Source organism: Ziziphus jujuba, chromosome 7 (assembly GCF_031755915.1).
Source record: "Ziziphus jujuba cultivar Dongzao chromosome 7, ASM3175591v1".
Taxonomy (NCBI): domain Eukaryota; kingdom Viridiplantae; phylum Streptophyta; class Magnoliopsida; order Rosales; family Rhamnaceae; genus Ziziphus; species Ziziphus jujuba.
The window spans coordinates 14363199-14380098 of record NC_083385.1 but is presented as its reverse complement, the minus strand read 5'-3'; the positions used below and the strand labels follow the sequence as shown (position 1 = coordinate 14380098).

At 32.0% G+C, this 16900-nt stretch overlaps 2 protein-coding genes across 10 annotated transcripts; one reads left to right on the top strand and one right to left on the bottom strand.

The window, feature by feature from the left end:
• The first annotated feature begins 6526 nt into the window (after positions 1-6526).
• On the top strand, positions 6527-8294 carry LOC107425034 (probable xyloglucan endotransglucosylase/hydrolase protein 6). Its single transcript, XM_016034961.4, has 4 exons — positions 6527-6768; positions 6948-7048; positions 7204-7400; positions 7501-8294. The coding sequence occupies exons 1-4, from the start codon at positions 6576-6578 to the stop codon at positions 7889-7891; spliced, it is 882 nt and encodes a 293-aa protein (XP_015890447.3). The 5' UTR covers positions 6527-6575; the 3' UTR covers positions 7892-8294.
• A 1457-nt stretch (positions 8295-9751) lies between these two features.
• On the bottom strand, positions 9752-15573 carry LOC107424969 (uncharacterized). Of its 9 annotated transcripts, none has more exons than XM_048479159.2 (11): positions 15104-15567; positions 14266-14337; positions 13292-13328; positions 12375-12453; positions 12225-12299; positions 11969-12080; positions 11640-11697; positions 11486-11557; positions 11061-11191; positions 10867-10990; positions 9752-10209 (listed from the first exon to the last, which is right to left on the bottom strand). In XM_048479159.2, the coding sequence occupies exons 2-11, from the start codon at positions 14315-14317 to the stop codon at positions 10131-10133; spliced, it is 819 nt and encodes a 272-aa protein (XP_048335116.1). In that variant the 5' UTR covers positions 14318-14337; positions 15104-15567; the 3' UTR covers positions 9752-10130. The 9 variants fall into 9 exon arrangements, with proteins under 9 accessions (XP_048335116.1, XP_015890369.1, XP_015890367.1 ...); XM_016034883.4 differs by having other exon boundaries at positions 14759-15565; XM_016034881.4 differs by having other exon boundaries at positions 13258-13328; positions 14759-15560.
• Positions 15574-16900: the final 1327 nt, after the last annotated feature.

Sequence of the window (16900 nt, the reverse complement as noted above, 5' to 3'; positions counted from 1 at the left end):
TAAAAAATTAAGAAATAGCTATTGGCTGGTGTCTTTCATATCCATGAATCCAAAGAAACACCACGTGGAATGTCCAATGCTTAAACCTGAACATTTAAACGGTATTAGTACATTTGCTATGAAGGAATGTAATAAAGCACTTCAAAATTTAGGTGGTCCTTCAATTGTTTTCATTGCTAAATTGCCTATATATATATATATATATATATTTTTTTTTTTTTTCCTTTAAGGCCCACTTGGATTGTTGAATACTTGTGGGTCTCTCTCTCTCTCTCTCTCTCTCTCTCTCTCTCTCTCTCTCTCTCTCTTAGTTTGGTACAAGAAAGAAGTAGGGAAATTCAACCCTTTTCCAATTTCATCAATAATGAGATGACAAAATTTTTGGTTGTGAAAGATGACAATTTTAATCCAAAATTTTGTGTCTATATCTATACATTACTACAAACTCATTCAATCGGGATGATGTTGATATTGTACCACATCAAATTGCATCCATCCATAAATTAGCTGGACACTTTCCAAGCTAGTTATGGTGATTCTATCAAACTTGGTAGTATTTGGGTATATAGCAAATATATGCTCATATGCACAAAGAAATTAACTTTGGTGCTATTTTTCTTACATTAATACTTGTTATTATTCTTGAGAACCAGAATAGGAATATATGGAAAGAAGGAATATTTAATTGTTACGAGGAATTTATGAGTAATTAAAGTTCTTTATATGGTTAAAATTATTAGTGATCGTCATGTAGAGTCTCGCGTTGTCTACACACTATGCCCTTTAATGTTGTATATTCCCGGTAAGATGCTGTTAAAAGAAAAAATAAATTAAAAAAATAAAAAAATAAAAAAAAGAGAAGAAAATTTTGCCAAATGGCAACTTTCACTTATATAATTGTAGGATTGGGTATATGGCCGTGTGATCATTATCAGAAAAAGGCTTAAAATAGAGCGAATACTGAAATTGAAAACAGAAGCTAAAAACCATTTTTGTAGTCATAGAAAGCCCTATGAGATGGGTCTTAATGTTGTTGGTTAGTCATACCCGGCCACCCCAATTACCGGCAAACCACACATGTATTGAAAACTTGTCCACCCAACTAGCTATCCAAAACCAAAAGCCAAAATGACAAAAAAATAAACAAAGCCATGTTCTAAATTGAGTTTATCAAAAAAATTTGCTGTTAGGAGTCCTTTCAATATAATCCGTTGCATAATTTATCATTTAGAGATAAGCCTTGAAAAGATGTAAATTTTGTTGGTTTTTTAAATAAATTGACTTTTATACTTGTCATACGCTGGTGCCCAGAATTGACCTTATATTTATCAATGCTTTTGGTGTTCAACTTGAATTATTAGCTGACTAATCATGTCAGCATTCACAGTGTACATATATATATATATATATTATATTCCGTGAGCATGCGTGATATAATGAGCGCTATTTTCATGCGTCATTTTGATTAAAGTATTAATTATATAGTATCTAAAACACATACGAATTAGGCACAAAAATCCATTCATATTATTATTGACGACTTGGGTAGTAATTAGTAAAGATATGATCATGTTCTCGATATATAAATATAATACATACATATATACGAGTTCGTAGAAGCTTCATCTTTATATTGGGATTTTTTTATTTTTTTATTTTTATAAAGAGAATTATTCAACTTCAATATTCTAATCTTTATATTCTTCTTTTAGCCAGTAAGATCTATAAGTATACGTCTTTCTACGGAAACGAATAAATATATATATATATATATATATATATATATATATATATATCGACCAATAAACATGATTTGGGTGTAATCAGACAATAATTATACATAATTATGCATGATTGGGAAGTCATTCCCTACCAAAAACGGGGTGATGTCACCCACACTAGCTAGCAAAATAGTATCTATATGATTTTGCTAACATAGATATCTTTGCTTATCTTTTGGGGGAGGATGATCACCAGAGATTAAATCACATGCAATTGTAATTACAGTTTAATTATATATAACCGCATATATAGAATGGTGATAATTAATATTTATCGTCCATTTTTTCAGTAGATGACCTTTGTTCATGGTAGCATTTCTATGTATATATATATAATGATATCTTAAGAAAGAAATATATGTAAAAAGGAAAAAAGTCTCTGTTTTTTAAATGAAGGACTTATATAATGTTGATACCTATATGTAAAAATGTTTTATTTTTTGTATTGAGTTAGATGGATTTCTAGCACAATGGTTTTAAAAGAGGACAAGAATTACAATACTTGAGATGATGTTCAATAATAATAATATATATATATATATAGTCCGTTTATGATGCGGACGGTTCACATTCATACTTCCAATATTAACGATGATTTTTCTTCAATACTATCCCATAAAGATCATTATCAATATTCAAATCCGTATACTGATTGTCCGTATCATAGAATTTATATATATATATATATACACTCATATGTCATTTCATGTAATATAATATTTATGAAAATATAAAATTGAAGAAATATTTATATCTAATTTATATGATTTTTTTTTTCTTTTTGTTTTTATCTTTTATTGCACTATTTTATAACTGAACAATGAAACGTAAAATTCTTTGTGCTTTACTCCGCATTGACCCTCATTAGTACCATCCGCAGTGATCTTTCTTTGAAACATTTTTTCTTTTTCTTTTTCTTTTTTTCTGGAAAAGAATTTTTGAAACGTCGATCTTTGATTAATTATTTTAAAATTTACATGTACTTACTTTGTCTATATATATAATTGTTTCTTACATTAGAACCATGGTATTGGAACCAATTAAATGCAACCCTAATACACTAAAGTTTAAATGTTCCAAGAGCAGGTCATGAGGTGAAATCTAAAATTGACTTACGAAAATAATTGAAAATTGATTACGATAGTTGACAGCCCAAGAGAGTGTGAGACCCAGCAAGCTTTTTCGTCGGTCATGTAAATGAAAGGACTATGTTACATTTCACAGCCAAGCCATAACTGGCTTGGCTTTTTCTTTCTTAAACAGTGGTTTTCCAAATAATTTGTCCTCCAATCAAATTTCTCAATTTTTTCCTTTCTTTTTCTTACCTCAATATTTAAGATAATGTCAGCTTGAATTGGCTTTTTCTTTCTTATACAGTGACTTTCCAAATAATTTGTCCTCCAATCAAATTTTTCCTTTATTTTTCATACCGCAATATTTAGATGATGTCAGCTTGAATAAATGAATCAGAGAGCAAACCTAATGCCCCTACTTAATCAGTTTTAACTTTAAAGCAAAAAAATAATAATAATTTTTTTCTTCTTTTTTTTTAAAAAATGTTTTACTTTTTGCATGCTATATTATGAATTATCTTTATTGTCCTTTTGTATCATTTTCAAAGCGATGAAAGTGTGGACCAAAAAAATGCTTTGAAAGTGTATAATTAATAGTTGAAAAAATGATATGAAAACTGCAAAATCTCTGAAGGAAAGGACACCATTTTCAACAATTTTAAGACCCAAATTCTGACTTTCTACAACTCCATAATACTCCATACTAACTATAATATAAAGTAATTAATTTTTTTCCCTACATGAATAATTTTTAAACGTACGTGGTTTCGATTATGATTTCCAATAAAAGTATGGAGAAGAAATTTTCCTCTCTTTCTGCCAATTTTCATGTCTCGTTATAAGGTGTCTACTTCCATTGATTTGGCAGGTGTTGGAATTTAATTTCTCTCTGGCATTCATCTCTTGTACTCGATGAGTTTGATTTTTCATGAACATTAAATTCCAATATAATTTACAGCACGAAATATTTTGTTTGTTTATTTATTTATTTATTTTTAATCCTATTTTGCAATATTCTTTATATGTGGGGAGAAGAACATTAATCAACTCACAGCTAGTAAATCGTCAAGTGAAATTGATCTTATAGTAAATCACTTATATCACATTATGAAATTATGCATTCGATTTGCACCCCTCCCTTTTAGAATAAAATTATTGTAATAACTTGATTAACAAAAAAAACTGAAGCTAGCAAATCAAGCATATAATTCCCACAATCAGTTAATAGAAAGAATAATATTAATACAAAAACAAAAAGGAACACATACAGTTTCCTCAATTATTTAGAGTTTGTAGACATAGTATATGGATCTTTTTTCCGACTGAAAATAATTATTCTGACCTCAATTACTACTAAGTACTATTAACATTCTTTTACCCCCAAAAAAAAAAAAAATTAACATTCAAAAAAACCTTTTTACCCTTTATGAATGAAAAAACATCTTAACTAAGGGCCAAGAACAAGAAGTAATGTTTGCAAAGTATATATAGACCTTCACTAATTGAATTTAGTACTTGTAACAGTTAAAAAAAATACAATAGTGCTTTTAATTTTGCTTCTTAAGGAAATTTGATATGTAATCATACAGCAAAAATATAATTTAGAGTTTAGGGTGATTAAAATTATTTTCAGTTTTTTAAAAAACATATATTTTGGAAATGAGTGAATATAATTGTATTGAATTTTAAAGATTTGTTAGAATAATCTGCCAAAAATAACTTTATTTTTGTAATTTTTGGGGTATTTAAAAAATATTAAAATGTTCAAAAAATTTGCATCTAACAATTAAATAGTAGACTCATAAACCAAAAAAAGAGGTAATGAATTACAAAAAAAAATTATTAAAAAAAGAAGAAAAATAAAAAAGAAGTAAACTTGGAAAATAATAATTCAAGAGACTGGTTTTAGTTTAATTTTCTTATATCACTCAACGCATTAAAATCGGTTTTGGTAATTCGTGGCTTGTTGGTTTGAAGCTTCGATGAGCTGGAGTGGATAGAGATGATGTCCATCGTCATCGTCAAATGTCTAGGACCCTAGTTGCAAAGGTAGGACCCACCAAAATGGACGGTAAAGATGGGACAGATCGTCTGGCTGCAATAGCTTTTTACCGCTTTCAATCACACTCTCAAATTGGCTTCACCAGTATCTGACATGTACTTCGAATTGGGCCCCAAGTAAATTACTAAGCCCAGTCATCATACTCGTGAAGAAACCCATTTATAACTCCCTCAGCGAATAAATTCCCGCCACATGTCAGGGCCAAGACCCTGGTTTTCTTATTGGCGGCAAAGGCTATAAATTTCAATGAAAACGCTGACGAGTCCTTGAAGTTTTCAACCACGTGGCGTGATATTAGTGGTTACACGGCCGATTCTTCCATCGCAATTATGCTAGAGCAAAAGTGATTTGTTTGTCTTCTAGTGACATAAAATTCTCCGGTCTTTCCACATCAGTCCTTGGGATTGAGGCCTCTGTTTGGTCGGTCCCACCTTCCACATTCCCATCATATGTTACATATTATTCTCACACAGTCACACACAAATATCTCAATTAATATTAATTTTTTTTAAAAAAAATAAACATAAAAATAATTCGAATTTTCAAAAATCACGAATCTATTTTTGCTTTTGATTGGTCTTGAATCTGCCAGGTGTCCGTTCTAGTCTCTATCATTCCTCCATTATACAGCCAACAGATTTATAATTGAAGAGAGGAAAAACAAAATCACAAAACATGCGTTTTATATTTTAGAGGAAAAAAAAAATATGACTAAGGAAATAATACACTGTATAAGATTTATATGACTAGTTTTTCTTCCAAACCACATAAATTTTGTACCAAATTAAAATAGTTTATGATTGTATATTGATGGCTAAACTTAAACTTTCTTACACTGTTTCTCAAAATATTTATTTTGGAGTGGTTAAACATATGCATGATGCTGAGTTGGAGTACAAAAAATAAAATAAAATAAAATATCTAAGCCGAAAAGAAATAATAATAAATATATAGACAGACTGGAAAATGAGTCACACAATGAGTGGGGCCCATAAGCATAAGAGTGAGCAGCCACTGAATTTTGGCATTAGATGTCAATCAACTTCTCTGGGCTGTCCACAGAAGAAATTATGATCGAGATGGATGGCTTTTTAACTTCAGGGCCGGTTGACCAAAGATTTAATAAATAAACAAAGATTTAAATAAATCAATCAACCTTATGAAAAAAAAAAAAAACAAAACAAAACAAAAAAAAAGAGTGTTACAATAGTAAGCTATATCGAATTTTTCTAAACTTTTGAAAACTTGATTTACTTTGCTTTCCTAGATAAATAATGGTAAATTCATAGAGCATAATATACATTATTTCAAGAAAATGAGATAAAGAAAAGTATAATAATCCTAACAAAAACACAAAAGTAAACAAAAATTGAGAAGGGTGATTAAGAATAAAGAAGATGGAGAGTTCCAAAGAAAAATTCAAACTGTTGGGTAGGGCCTAAAGACGGCTTGCCATTAGCTGGATAGAAAGCTAAGCTCTCTAATGGCCACTTTCCATTACAAATGTACCAGTCTTAATCACTAATCTGTTTTAACCCTCTCTCTCTCTCTCTCTCCAACCTCTCTTTCTCTCTCGCCTACTCTCTCTATATAAATACAACCTCACAGCCTTTTTCTTGCATATCAACCCACTAGCTAAGTCTTTCTACGAGTCCCCAAATGGCCACTATTATTTGTCCCTCATTGAGAAATTCAGTGGCATCTCTTTGCTTTTGTATCCTTTTATATTCTGTGTCGGTCGGGGCTCGACCTGCCACTTTTCTTGAGGATTTTAGGATCACATGGGCTGATTCCCATATCAGGCAACTCGATGGAGGGAGGGCTATCCAACTTGTGCTTGACCAAAGTTCTGGTAACTTAATATATATAATATATATGTATATATATATAATATAGTATGTGGGGTCATTGATCATCATTCTAAATTAGTTCTTTTTTAGAAGTTTATTATATAATAATAATAATATAGGATCGCGTAGGATAAAATTTTTTATTTGGTTCTTTATTTTATTTTTTATTTTTTTCTCCCAGGATGTGGGTTTGCTTCAAAGAGGCAGTACTTATTTGGTCGTGTAAGCATGAAGATCAAGCTTGTCCCTGGAGACTCAGCAGGAACTGTTACTGCTTTCTATGTAATAATTAATAAATTTTGAGAAAATCCATAATGCTTTTTTTTTTCAATATCTCAAATCAGTCTTACCAAAATATACATGTATATATATATCTGAAATCATTTTCTTGTTTCTAATTTTGTTCTGCATTAATTAAATTAATTTCGTTTTGGTAGATGAACTCGGACACAGACACAGTACGAGACGAGCTGGATTTTGAGTTTCTGGGAAACAGAACAGGCCAACCGTACACTGTCCAAACTAACATCTACGCTCATGGTAAAGGAAACAGAGAACAAAGGGTCAACCTCTGGTTTGACCCTGCTGCAGATTTCCACACTTACACAATTCTCTGGAACCACCGCCAAATTGTGTAAGTAAAAATAATAATAATAATAATAAACCATATAATATAATAAATAATAAGGACTTAGAGTAATTTAATTAATTAATTAATTAATTAAACATTGCAGGTTCTATGTGGATGAAGTGCCAATAAGGGTGTACAAGAACAATGAAGCAAAAGGAATTCCATATCCAACAAGGCAACCAATGGGAGTTTACTCAACTCTGTGGGAAGCAGATGACTGGGCAACAAGAGGAGGTTTAGAGAAGATTAATTGGAGCAAAGCACCGTTCTTGGCTTATTACAAGGACTTTGACATTGAAGGTTGTCCGGTACCAGGACCGGCAAGCTGTGCATCTAGTACCGGTAACTGGTGGGAAGGAACGACCTACCAAGCACTGAATGCAATTGAATATAGGAGATACAAGTGGGTTCGTATCAACCACATGATCTATGATTACTGTACCGATAAATCACGGTACCCTGTGACCCCACCGGAGTGTGTTGCCGGCTTCTAAATTCTAAATACACACAACCAACCAAACCAGTCACCCCCCCAAGTGGTACATACACCATTCATGTCATATAATTTCATAACTTTAAAAAAAAAAACCAAAAAAAAAAAAACAATTCTACGTACGGACATGCTTGCCCTCGTACGTACACCATGCAATATGTATGCGTGTGTGTGTGTGTGTATATATATTGCTAATGGGTATGGTGAGGAATGCTTGTCCTTTGTGTGTAGATGTGGATGAAGCATTTTAAGTTTGATTTTGCAAGTAAGCAAAAGAAAAAGCAAAGTTCTATTTGTCAACTTGTAATCGTGTTCGTATACCTGTTTGTATCCTCCTATCTTTCATTGTTTGTTTCAATAAAATTTCTACATCATTGTCACAATGATACTTTTTACCCCTTCTATATATAGTAAGGTGACCCCAAAATGTCTTTCCTCTTCAATCATATCACTACACAACACGAACCAAGGAAAATTAAAAATAAAAATAAAAAAAAGGCCTACCGACGCTAAATTTAGCACTGGTTTTCAATTATTAACCTTTTATTTCGTAACTTGTGTTCGATATCGAATCTAAGATAATGATCCTAAAAAGATATGACATTTAATCGTCCGAACTGTTTTTTAAAGATAGCTTCCAACCGCTTTATTAAGACTCTTCCATGAAGCAGCTCCTCTGACTTTTTATTTATTTATTTTTATTTTTTTTTAAAGGAAGTTTTTATTTTGTCCTTTCCTTCTTCTGCTGGTTTCACTTTGGTCTTTCCTTAATCGTTCAAGAATCTATGCCCTTGATGCATAATTCATCCGGTATATAAATAGCTTCAAGCGGGCTCTTTACCAAGCATTACTTGTAGCTCACAAAAAATTGGTCCCAGCTTAAGGATGGTCATTGTCGGCTATTATATAATAATATTATATGTGCGCACGAGTGACATGGAAAACATATCCATCATTTATAAATAAATAAATAAATAATAATAATAATAATAATAAAAAGAAAGTTTCACATGTATTTTAAAAAACTATACAACATAAAAATATATGAGAGTTGTCATTGCTATATTTATTATTAACTAGATAAATCAGAAATTGATACTGGTCAATCCCTTTTTGATGCACAGTCAATCTGGTCTCGACCAGGTACAGATCAAAAGCCAATATAAGCGGAGAGAAGAAAAAAATTAGACACATTAAAGAGAATGCAGGGCTCTCTGAAACACACATCATTGCAGTTACCGAGCATTGCATGCTCTGGATTTTGTTGGCTTCTTGATCGGTCTTTCACTCTGAGCAAATCCGATAAAACCAGTCTAAAAGATATATGCAAGGACGATGATGATGATGATGATTTAATATGGACCCCAGATGCAACCCTAACCGAATTGGTTGGATTTTGAAGGCATTAAAAACCATGGACCCAGAATTCTCAACTTGTTCGACTTGAGCAATGAAAAAGAGGGGACCATCCTTTGAAAGTTAGAAAGCAACACCAACATCTAAATTTACTTAACCAAGAAATCAACTTTTTTTGCTTATGAGAATAGGCTTTACTAGCTAGGATAGCAATAGACTATCAGATTACCAAATATGCTCGAGGGAACAAATGAAATGTTTGGCTCCACCTTCGCAATGGTTCATCCTAATCGGCCTTACCTTACCTATCGGTATCGATATAAAGCTACGCGGAAGCTAAGTATATGCGGCCAAAGATTTGGGTCAATGATGATACAAATGCATGATATGTCAATCAATCAAGAAGATATCGGTTTGGAGGTCCCCATCAACCATAAAATATGATGGATAGGGTCTGAGCAGAGCATAATGGGAGGAAAGCTACATATCAATTTTGGATAATAGAGCAAAGTAAACAGTATTAAGAAGTATGATTGATTTGAGTATTGAGTTATATGGGATACCAGTGTAATTTGAGGTTTAATTCTTTGGTTATGAGTACAGGTCACATTGCCAAAGAAAAACTTGAAAACAAAACGAAGAGAAAACCATAATGGGAAAGCTCCATTTCTATTCACGGCCAAAAAACTAAAAACTTTCAGGCATTGTACTTTATATGTCTGTTGTCCTCATATCACAAAGTGCTAAGGAATTGACCAAACATGACACCAAGAAGAATATGTGCCAGGTGAGAAAGGAATTTACCGCCCTTTTTTTCTGAAGGATGTATCCAAGAATTGAGATCCTGTGAAGTTGTCTAATGAAAAGGTGAAACTATCCATGGTTTACTGCTTGGAACTGTTGATTTTCACGGCAATTGGCTCTGAACAATATGGACAATTTCCAAATAGGACATTAAATGACCTGTAATGCAAGTAAAAAACCAAATTATAAAATAGATAAGGAAGCCTAAGTTTGTAGGTTTGAGACTTCATTAATAACTAATGTAGCACAGATCATTCCATTTCTCAAAATGTTATGGGGATATTAATTGAATGAATTAGTATGGGAGATGTAAATGAGTTTTGGCTTGATGGTGGAGTAGGGACAGGTCGGGACATGCAACAGAAACGTTCACCTACAATAGTGATCTACTGGGCAAGAAAGGAAAAATCCATAACTACAAGCACAGCCATTGAAAATGGCATCCACCATCACATATGGTGCAAAAAAAGAAGCAGCAGATCACCTTATCAGTTCTGTGATATCTACTCAATAATTCATAATGTTGATTGTAACCATTTTCTATTTTTTCTAAAATTATGAAATTCAAGCCATAACATGTGCCTTTTAATGCAAGTGAAAACATCATAAAGCAAGTCAATTTCTTCGAAATTGGTAAAGTAGTGAAATTGCAGGGTCATTTAATTTAATAGACAAGTCCTATTCATTTGTATGTACAATAAGTCACGAGGAGACAATGAGACCAAGGGGATAAATAGTCCCATTTCTTTCTATCAAACAAATAACAAATAACAACTAAAACTTCATGTAGAAAGCAACATCCAGAAAACCACATACTGCCTTGTTGTGGTGATGGAGCGTAACCAGTCTCCAAGACAAATACTATGGAATGCTCTGGAACAGTTGGTATTATCACATGTGTAGTCGGTGCCACACCCACTCTTATTTCCAAGCTCATCATCTACATGAACATCATAATGTCAACAAAATGTAATGTTTGATAACGTATAAGTACATCTGTATAGCATTACCAATTGGAAGATTTTGTGCATAACAAATTCCACATTCAACTTGTTGATCTCTCTTCAGAACATCTGGGGGACCTGGCAGATGAGTCTCCAGAAGACTTGCAAGATTTTCCAGAAATGGCTTCTCCTTTTTCCTAAAATTAATGATACAATAAATTATGAAAATATGAGTACATAAATCAAGTGTTATAAACACATAATTAGGATAGGAGATTGTTAAATTAAAATAACATTCAATGTTTGGAACAGGACAATTAGTTTTATCCACATACTGATAATAAAATTTTTCTTCTTCATTTTTTTTATTTTTTTTGGGGCAACATATATCAATATGAAAAGTTTGTAACAACTAGAGGCTGAGTTTCCAGAACATGATGAATAAATCAAAATACAGGCCTAAATTAAGGAGGAGATGTATATATGCATACCACCGTTTGCTATTTTTTTGCCACGTCTTTCTCATCACATTCACACTTGGACCTGAACCCAAAAAACGAATCCTAGACAACTTAATATTCAGACAATATAAAAAGAAAAAGTGCGATGTACAGAGCTAGTAGCTAATTTAAGCTGAAATCTCACTCAGGTAATGATCTAGGATCGCTGGCATTTATTGATAACATGATGAAGCTATCGTTTCCTGTAAAATAAAATTTCAAAAGCCTCAACAATCAAACAAAATAGATAAATGAACTATTAACACTTGATGATGAACAAAATGACTCGCCTATATTGATTTGGGGATAAGAGTTTGCACAAAAATATAAAATTTTGAAAAGCTCTAACGGGCAAAAAGTAATTTTACAATTAAATTACATTAAAAATATATTCAATTATAGTAATTATAATTAAATATTATTTAATCATTCGTCTTACCATATAATGAACCAATAATGATTGAAATAGCTCACCTATATTGATTTGGCGATAGGAGGTTGCGAAAGATGCCTTCATGTCATCAACCCAAAGAGATTTGTCAATATCCTCCAAAATAGACCAAAATTCCTGAAGCTTCTCCAGATGCTGAGTACAAAATTAAATTGTTGACAGCCTTTAGTAAATCTAAGAACCATGGACCACACAATGCACCATTTGACCAAGCAGTAAAAAGAAGTATCGGATGGGAAAAATCATGAGAGTTTTTTAAGAAAGCCTGCACATAAATACCTCTTGAAACTGCCGGATCACATTTTTCAACCTTGATTGCATTGACCATTCTAAGTTAAAAATGTAGGGTACATCCTGAGGAAGAAATTACATTTGAAATTGGGATACAGAAAGAAAATTTTAGTTGCACAAAGATTGAAAAAGACATACTGCTGAAATCGAAGGTGGACATTTGGGATAGGTTCTTTTTAGTTGAATTTCCAAAATATGCTCTCTGCCTTTCTTATCCCTGACAATCAATCCCAAACGTACAACATCAATAAGAAGAAATAAGACCAAAAATTCATCAAAAATAAAATAAAATAAAATATCATAAAATGTCTAAGGAGAGTTTCATCATTATCATGTAATCAAAGTTAAAATAAAACAATGCAACAACCACCTGAAATCCATAAAACATAGATGGCCTAATTGTAAAAATCTATTGCTTGAAAAGTAATGAAATTTTAAGTCTGCTGATTGAGTTCAAGATTAAAACAAAAGGTTGAGTTTCAAAGAGAAGAAAAAAGGTTTTACCCACATACTTCCAGTTTTACCACTTCACAAATAGCATGTGTTCATTCAAACATTCAGACAAATTCTACAAGACTAATGTGCATCACTTGTGAAATCTGAAGAATACTTAACAATGTTAATGGCGCCTAGCATCCAGCAGTTTCCAACAGAAAGTTGCTTAATTTACTTCATACTATCACTGCTATTGGTTCATGGCATACATGTTTTAGTTTTGCATCTTTCAATAAGTCAACAATGGTATAGCTTTTGCAGTATCAATATCTTGATGGATGCCAGGCAATCATGTTTAACAGCATCATAATTATGCAGCAATATTTTTGCCAATAATTTTAGGCCCTTCTAAAACCAAATGTTCTTTTATTACAGATAATTTATTAATATATAAAGGAACAGATCAAATTTGAACCACCAATGAAATCGCTAATTTATCTAAATAAAAAGACTACTAGTTTTCTTAAAGAAGAGAGAGGTGGCTCATCCTTCAATATAAGAAATAGTAGTAGATTATAAATCTTACAAGATGCGAAAGCTAAGAAAAGTTAGATCTTCACCCAATTTCACCAGATGCTCCCATCCAACTTCTTCTATCTGCATATACATGATCAGCAAGTCAATGATCCTAATAGGAAAACTAGTACCAGCACTGACACACTCAACAAACTAACGACTCTTAATGAATCAATCAAGGTTATTGATATCAGATCAGTATAAGATTCATAATTTGCATTTATATAATAATTTGCTATTGTACACCAGTGGAATACCATGGAATATCAAAGCATCAAGGTAAAGATTCATATGACAAACTTTTTAAGAATTGTCTCTAAACTATCTAAGAATGTGAAGGTCCACTGTTTTACCGGAACAGTTTAATTATTGTATTACAAAGAAAATCAAGGTTCTACCCTGTATTCATGAATTTTACTTGTTTCAATGGGAAATGGAATAATGAGGTTGCGTAGGAAATATAATAGTTTAGCAAATGAATACAAGACAGGCGAGACTAGCCTCCACAATTTCATCTTTACTTCAGAAGAAAAACATATGATTTCCTTCCATGTCAATGGATCCTAAGTCCATAGATTAACAATTTTATATCCAAATGTGAGAAGTGGGAGGTATTCTGCATTTAAAGATCTAATTTCTCTCACATATCTCCAACATTAAAACTAAATTTCTCAGGTCATGAAAAGAGCACATATTCCCTGAATGTTTCATTGGAGATGTAAGAAAAATTGAATTAAAACGAAAGGGAACAAGGCTTAACCATTCATATATGATAATGGAGTTAGGCAGGTAATGATGAAGATTTATCCTTAATATCTTTTTTCTTCAACAAGGTTACAAATTATGCCTTGAATAGACACTTAGTTCAATAACATTCCAGGATAATTATAACATCCAAAAAAACAAGAAGCCAAAATTCACTAAAAATCTCAAAATGAAGAACAAATATTATTCAGTTGTTTCATAAAAAGACACTGCAGGAACGGCAAAATAAGGGATTTAGGATTACTATTTTCACCTCTGAGTAGACAGAGCGGTAGAAAGTAGATGATTTGGCCATCTCTCTGCATCTAGTCTGCTCAGTGAATTCCTGCAGTTAAAGCAAAATTCTAATAAATTTCCTCTTTTCCTACGAAATAACTGAACTTTAATGACACTCAGTAGAATCAGCTTGGGTAAAGTGGAGGCAAACAGAAACCCATTGCGTCCCATTTGCCCTGAAAGTGAAAAAGTTCCATTCCAGGCACCTGATGGTATCCCGAGCTTCTTCTTCTTCTTTTTTTTTTTTTTTTTTTTTTTTTCCTCAAATGGGAAAGGAACTTCTTAGCAGTAGAACAGTTTCAGTCAAACACTCATTTCCCATATCGGCATTTTATCAAACGGTTAGAGGGTTATCATAATTCTATTAAAATCAGTGCACACAACCATGAAACATTCATCAAACAAAACAAAATTGAAAAAGTAAAAACAGCAAGTAAAATTCACGCCGAAGCCAAGAGAATCAGAATTACCATTTGTATTCAGAAAGAAAACTTCAAAAGACCAGTAAGAGTTTTGGTCTCTGTTGCCGCCATCGCAGTCGTCAAGAAGCAAAGACAAAAATAAATTTCCGTGTATAATTAAAAATCACTAAATTATAGTATAAAATTAAATTTATTATTATTATTCTATGAGATGCTTTGCTTCGATTAGATAGAAAAGAATTGTCCTTTTTTTTTTTTTTTTTGGTAAATAAGATGGAAAAGAATTGTTAAATTAACATTTAAACCACAAGCAAAAGAATACAACAAAAAACATAGATATCACACACACAACGGCAACACCGAAGCGACAAGCATAGAAGTATCCATAAGTACCCAACAAAATTAATCCCTCAACACCGCAACAATTAACAATCTTATCCTCCTTCCCGCCCAACTAAACAACCTTATCCGTGGCAGCACACATACACATGCATGCAATAGCACGCCTACATATAATGTACATAATATATAAATTTTTTGTATGTTATCATCAAAATTAACTTTGAAAGTCATGATTATTAAACTTTATAAAATAGCGATGAGTAGGTGAAATCATGAGCACTCCAAATTCACCAAATACAAAAACAAATGTTGGGTGCCCTGTCATTTGATTAATAAAACTCATCCTCTCCTTCCCTTAATTTATGTTAAGATCATTAGTTGTTTCTTGATCCTCTATATGATTTTATTACTTAGTTAATTATTATTATTATTTATGCCTAAATTTAAAATTAAGAAACGATTGGAAATTAATGCTATTTGTTCAAAGGATATATACATCATGATGTGTTCGATCTATCCACATTAATATTTTAGTTTCTTTATATAATATATAATATACGCTTCACCAATATACAATTCTACAGAAAGCAAGCTAGTCATGTTTTGGACATGATGATGACTTTATTTTTATTTTTTTGGGTAAATGATGATGACTTTATCATTATATATGGAGCTGTCAGTACTGTTTAGAATATAACAAAAACATAGCATTTCATCATATAATTATACATGCAAGCACACCGAACCAAGAGACAACTCATGCACAAGCATGTCTGTGCATCAAAAAAGTAATATTTTTTTTTTCAAAATTAATTTCTTAATAATTACATGTTAGATGTTCATATATATATATATATATATATACGCAACATTACAAAAACCAACTTCCAACTGAAAAAGAAACAACATAGGAATAAATAACTACTTTTAATTAAAAAAAATCAAAAATAAAATGGGTTTGAGGCGCGCTTGTTCATCTCTATCTCTCTCTCTCTCTCTCTGTCTCTCTCTCTCTCTCTACCTGTTGTGCAGAGGATTATCTCCTGAAGGCACTCTTCTCTTGTCTTCCTCGGTGAAATTGCATGACATGTTAGAAGAAGAATCAAAATTGGTCAAATTAGGAATCCCGGAATTTGCCAAACACAGTACAACTACCAGTACAACAGCCATTGCAGCCATAACCACGATAACAGTATTCCAGCTCTTCATATTTTCATAAACCAAACAGCAGACTTGGTTTCTACTAGCGCTGTTGCCAATCAACAAGGTAGTAATTAGCTAGTTAAGAAGCAACCGTTAAGTATCATTAATTTGGGGGGCAAAATAATTAACTGAAAACAAAAAGATAAACGACTAATTGTTCGTGAAAATTTGAAAGGAAGGTAATTAATAATATGTAAAACTTATATAGAGTTATAAGCAGAAGAAAAAACCTGCATGGAACCTGCTGTTACTTCAATCATTTGATTGGTTTCTGGGGCACCTGATTATTGGTTTGTAGACGACAGAGATATTCTGCAAAATCCAAATAAAGCTATCTACCAACAGTCTGTGAATTAGTGGCATCCAATGGGTATCAGGTACGTATATATATATATATATATATATTAAGAATATGTGTGTATATATATATATATTATATATCTCAGTCTGAGTAGTGCCAGGTGGTATTTTGCGTGCTTGAGCAACCAACGGTATCACCAATATCTAGACGACCAACTGGGGGAGTAAATTTCTGGTGCTAGCTCATGGAGTGCAGTAGTTTTTTTTCCCAAGTGGGGACCCTTAGAAAGTTTCAAGTTATTCCTTGTTTATGAAATTAAAAAAAAATAAAAAAATAAAATAAAA

Excerpts from the sequence above, each read along its gene's own strand:
- LOC107425034 (XM_016034961.4), top strand. The coding sequence starts at position 6,576 with ATGGCCACTATTATTTGTCCCTCATTGAGAAATTCAGTGGCATCTCTT. Across the intron at positions 7,049-7,203 it reads GAACTGTTACTGCTTTCTAT|ATGAACTCGGACACAGACAC; the intron begins GTAATAATTAAT and ends TCGTTTTGGTAG. Across the intron at positions 7,401-7,500 it reads TGGAACCACCGCCAAATTGT|GTTCTATGTGGATGAAGTGC; the intron begins GTAAGTAAAAAT and ends TAAACATTGCAG.
- LOC107424969 (XM_016034881.4), bottom strand. Across the intron at positions 11,192-11,485 it reads CAAAAAAATAGCAAACGGTG|GAAAAAGGAGAAGCCATTTC; the intron begins GTATGCATATAT and ends CATTAATTTTAG. Across the intron at positions 10,210-10,866 it reads TCCATCACCACAACAAGGCA|GTCATTTAATGTCCTATTTG; the intron begins GTATGTGGTTTT and ends CTTGCATTACAG.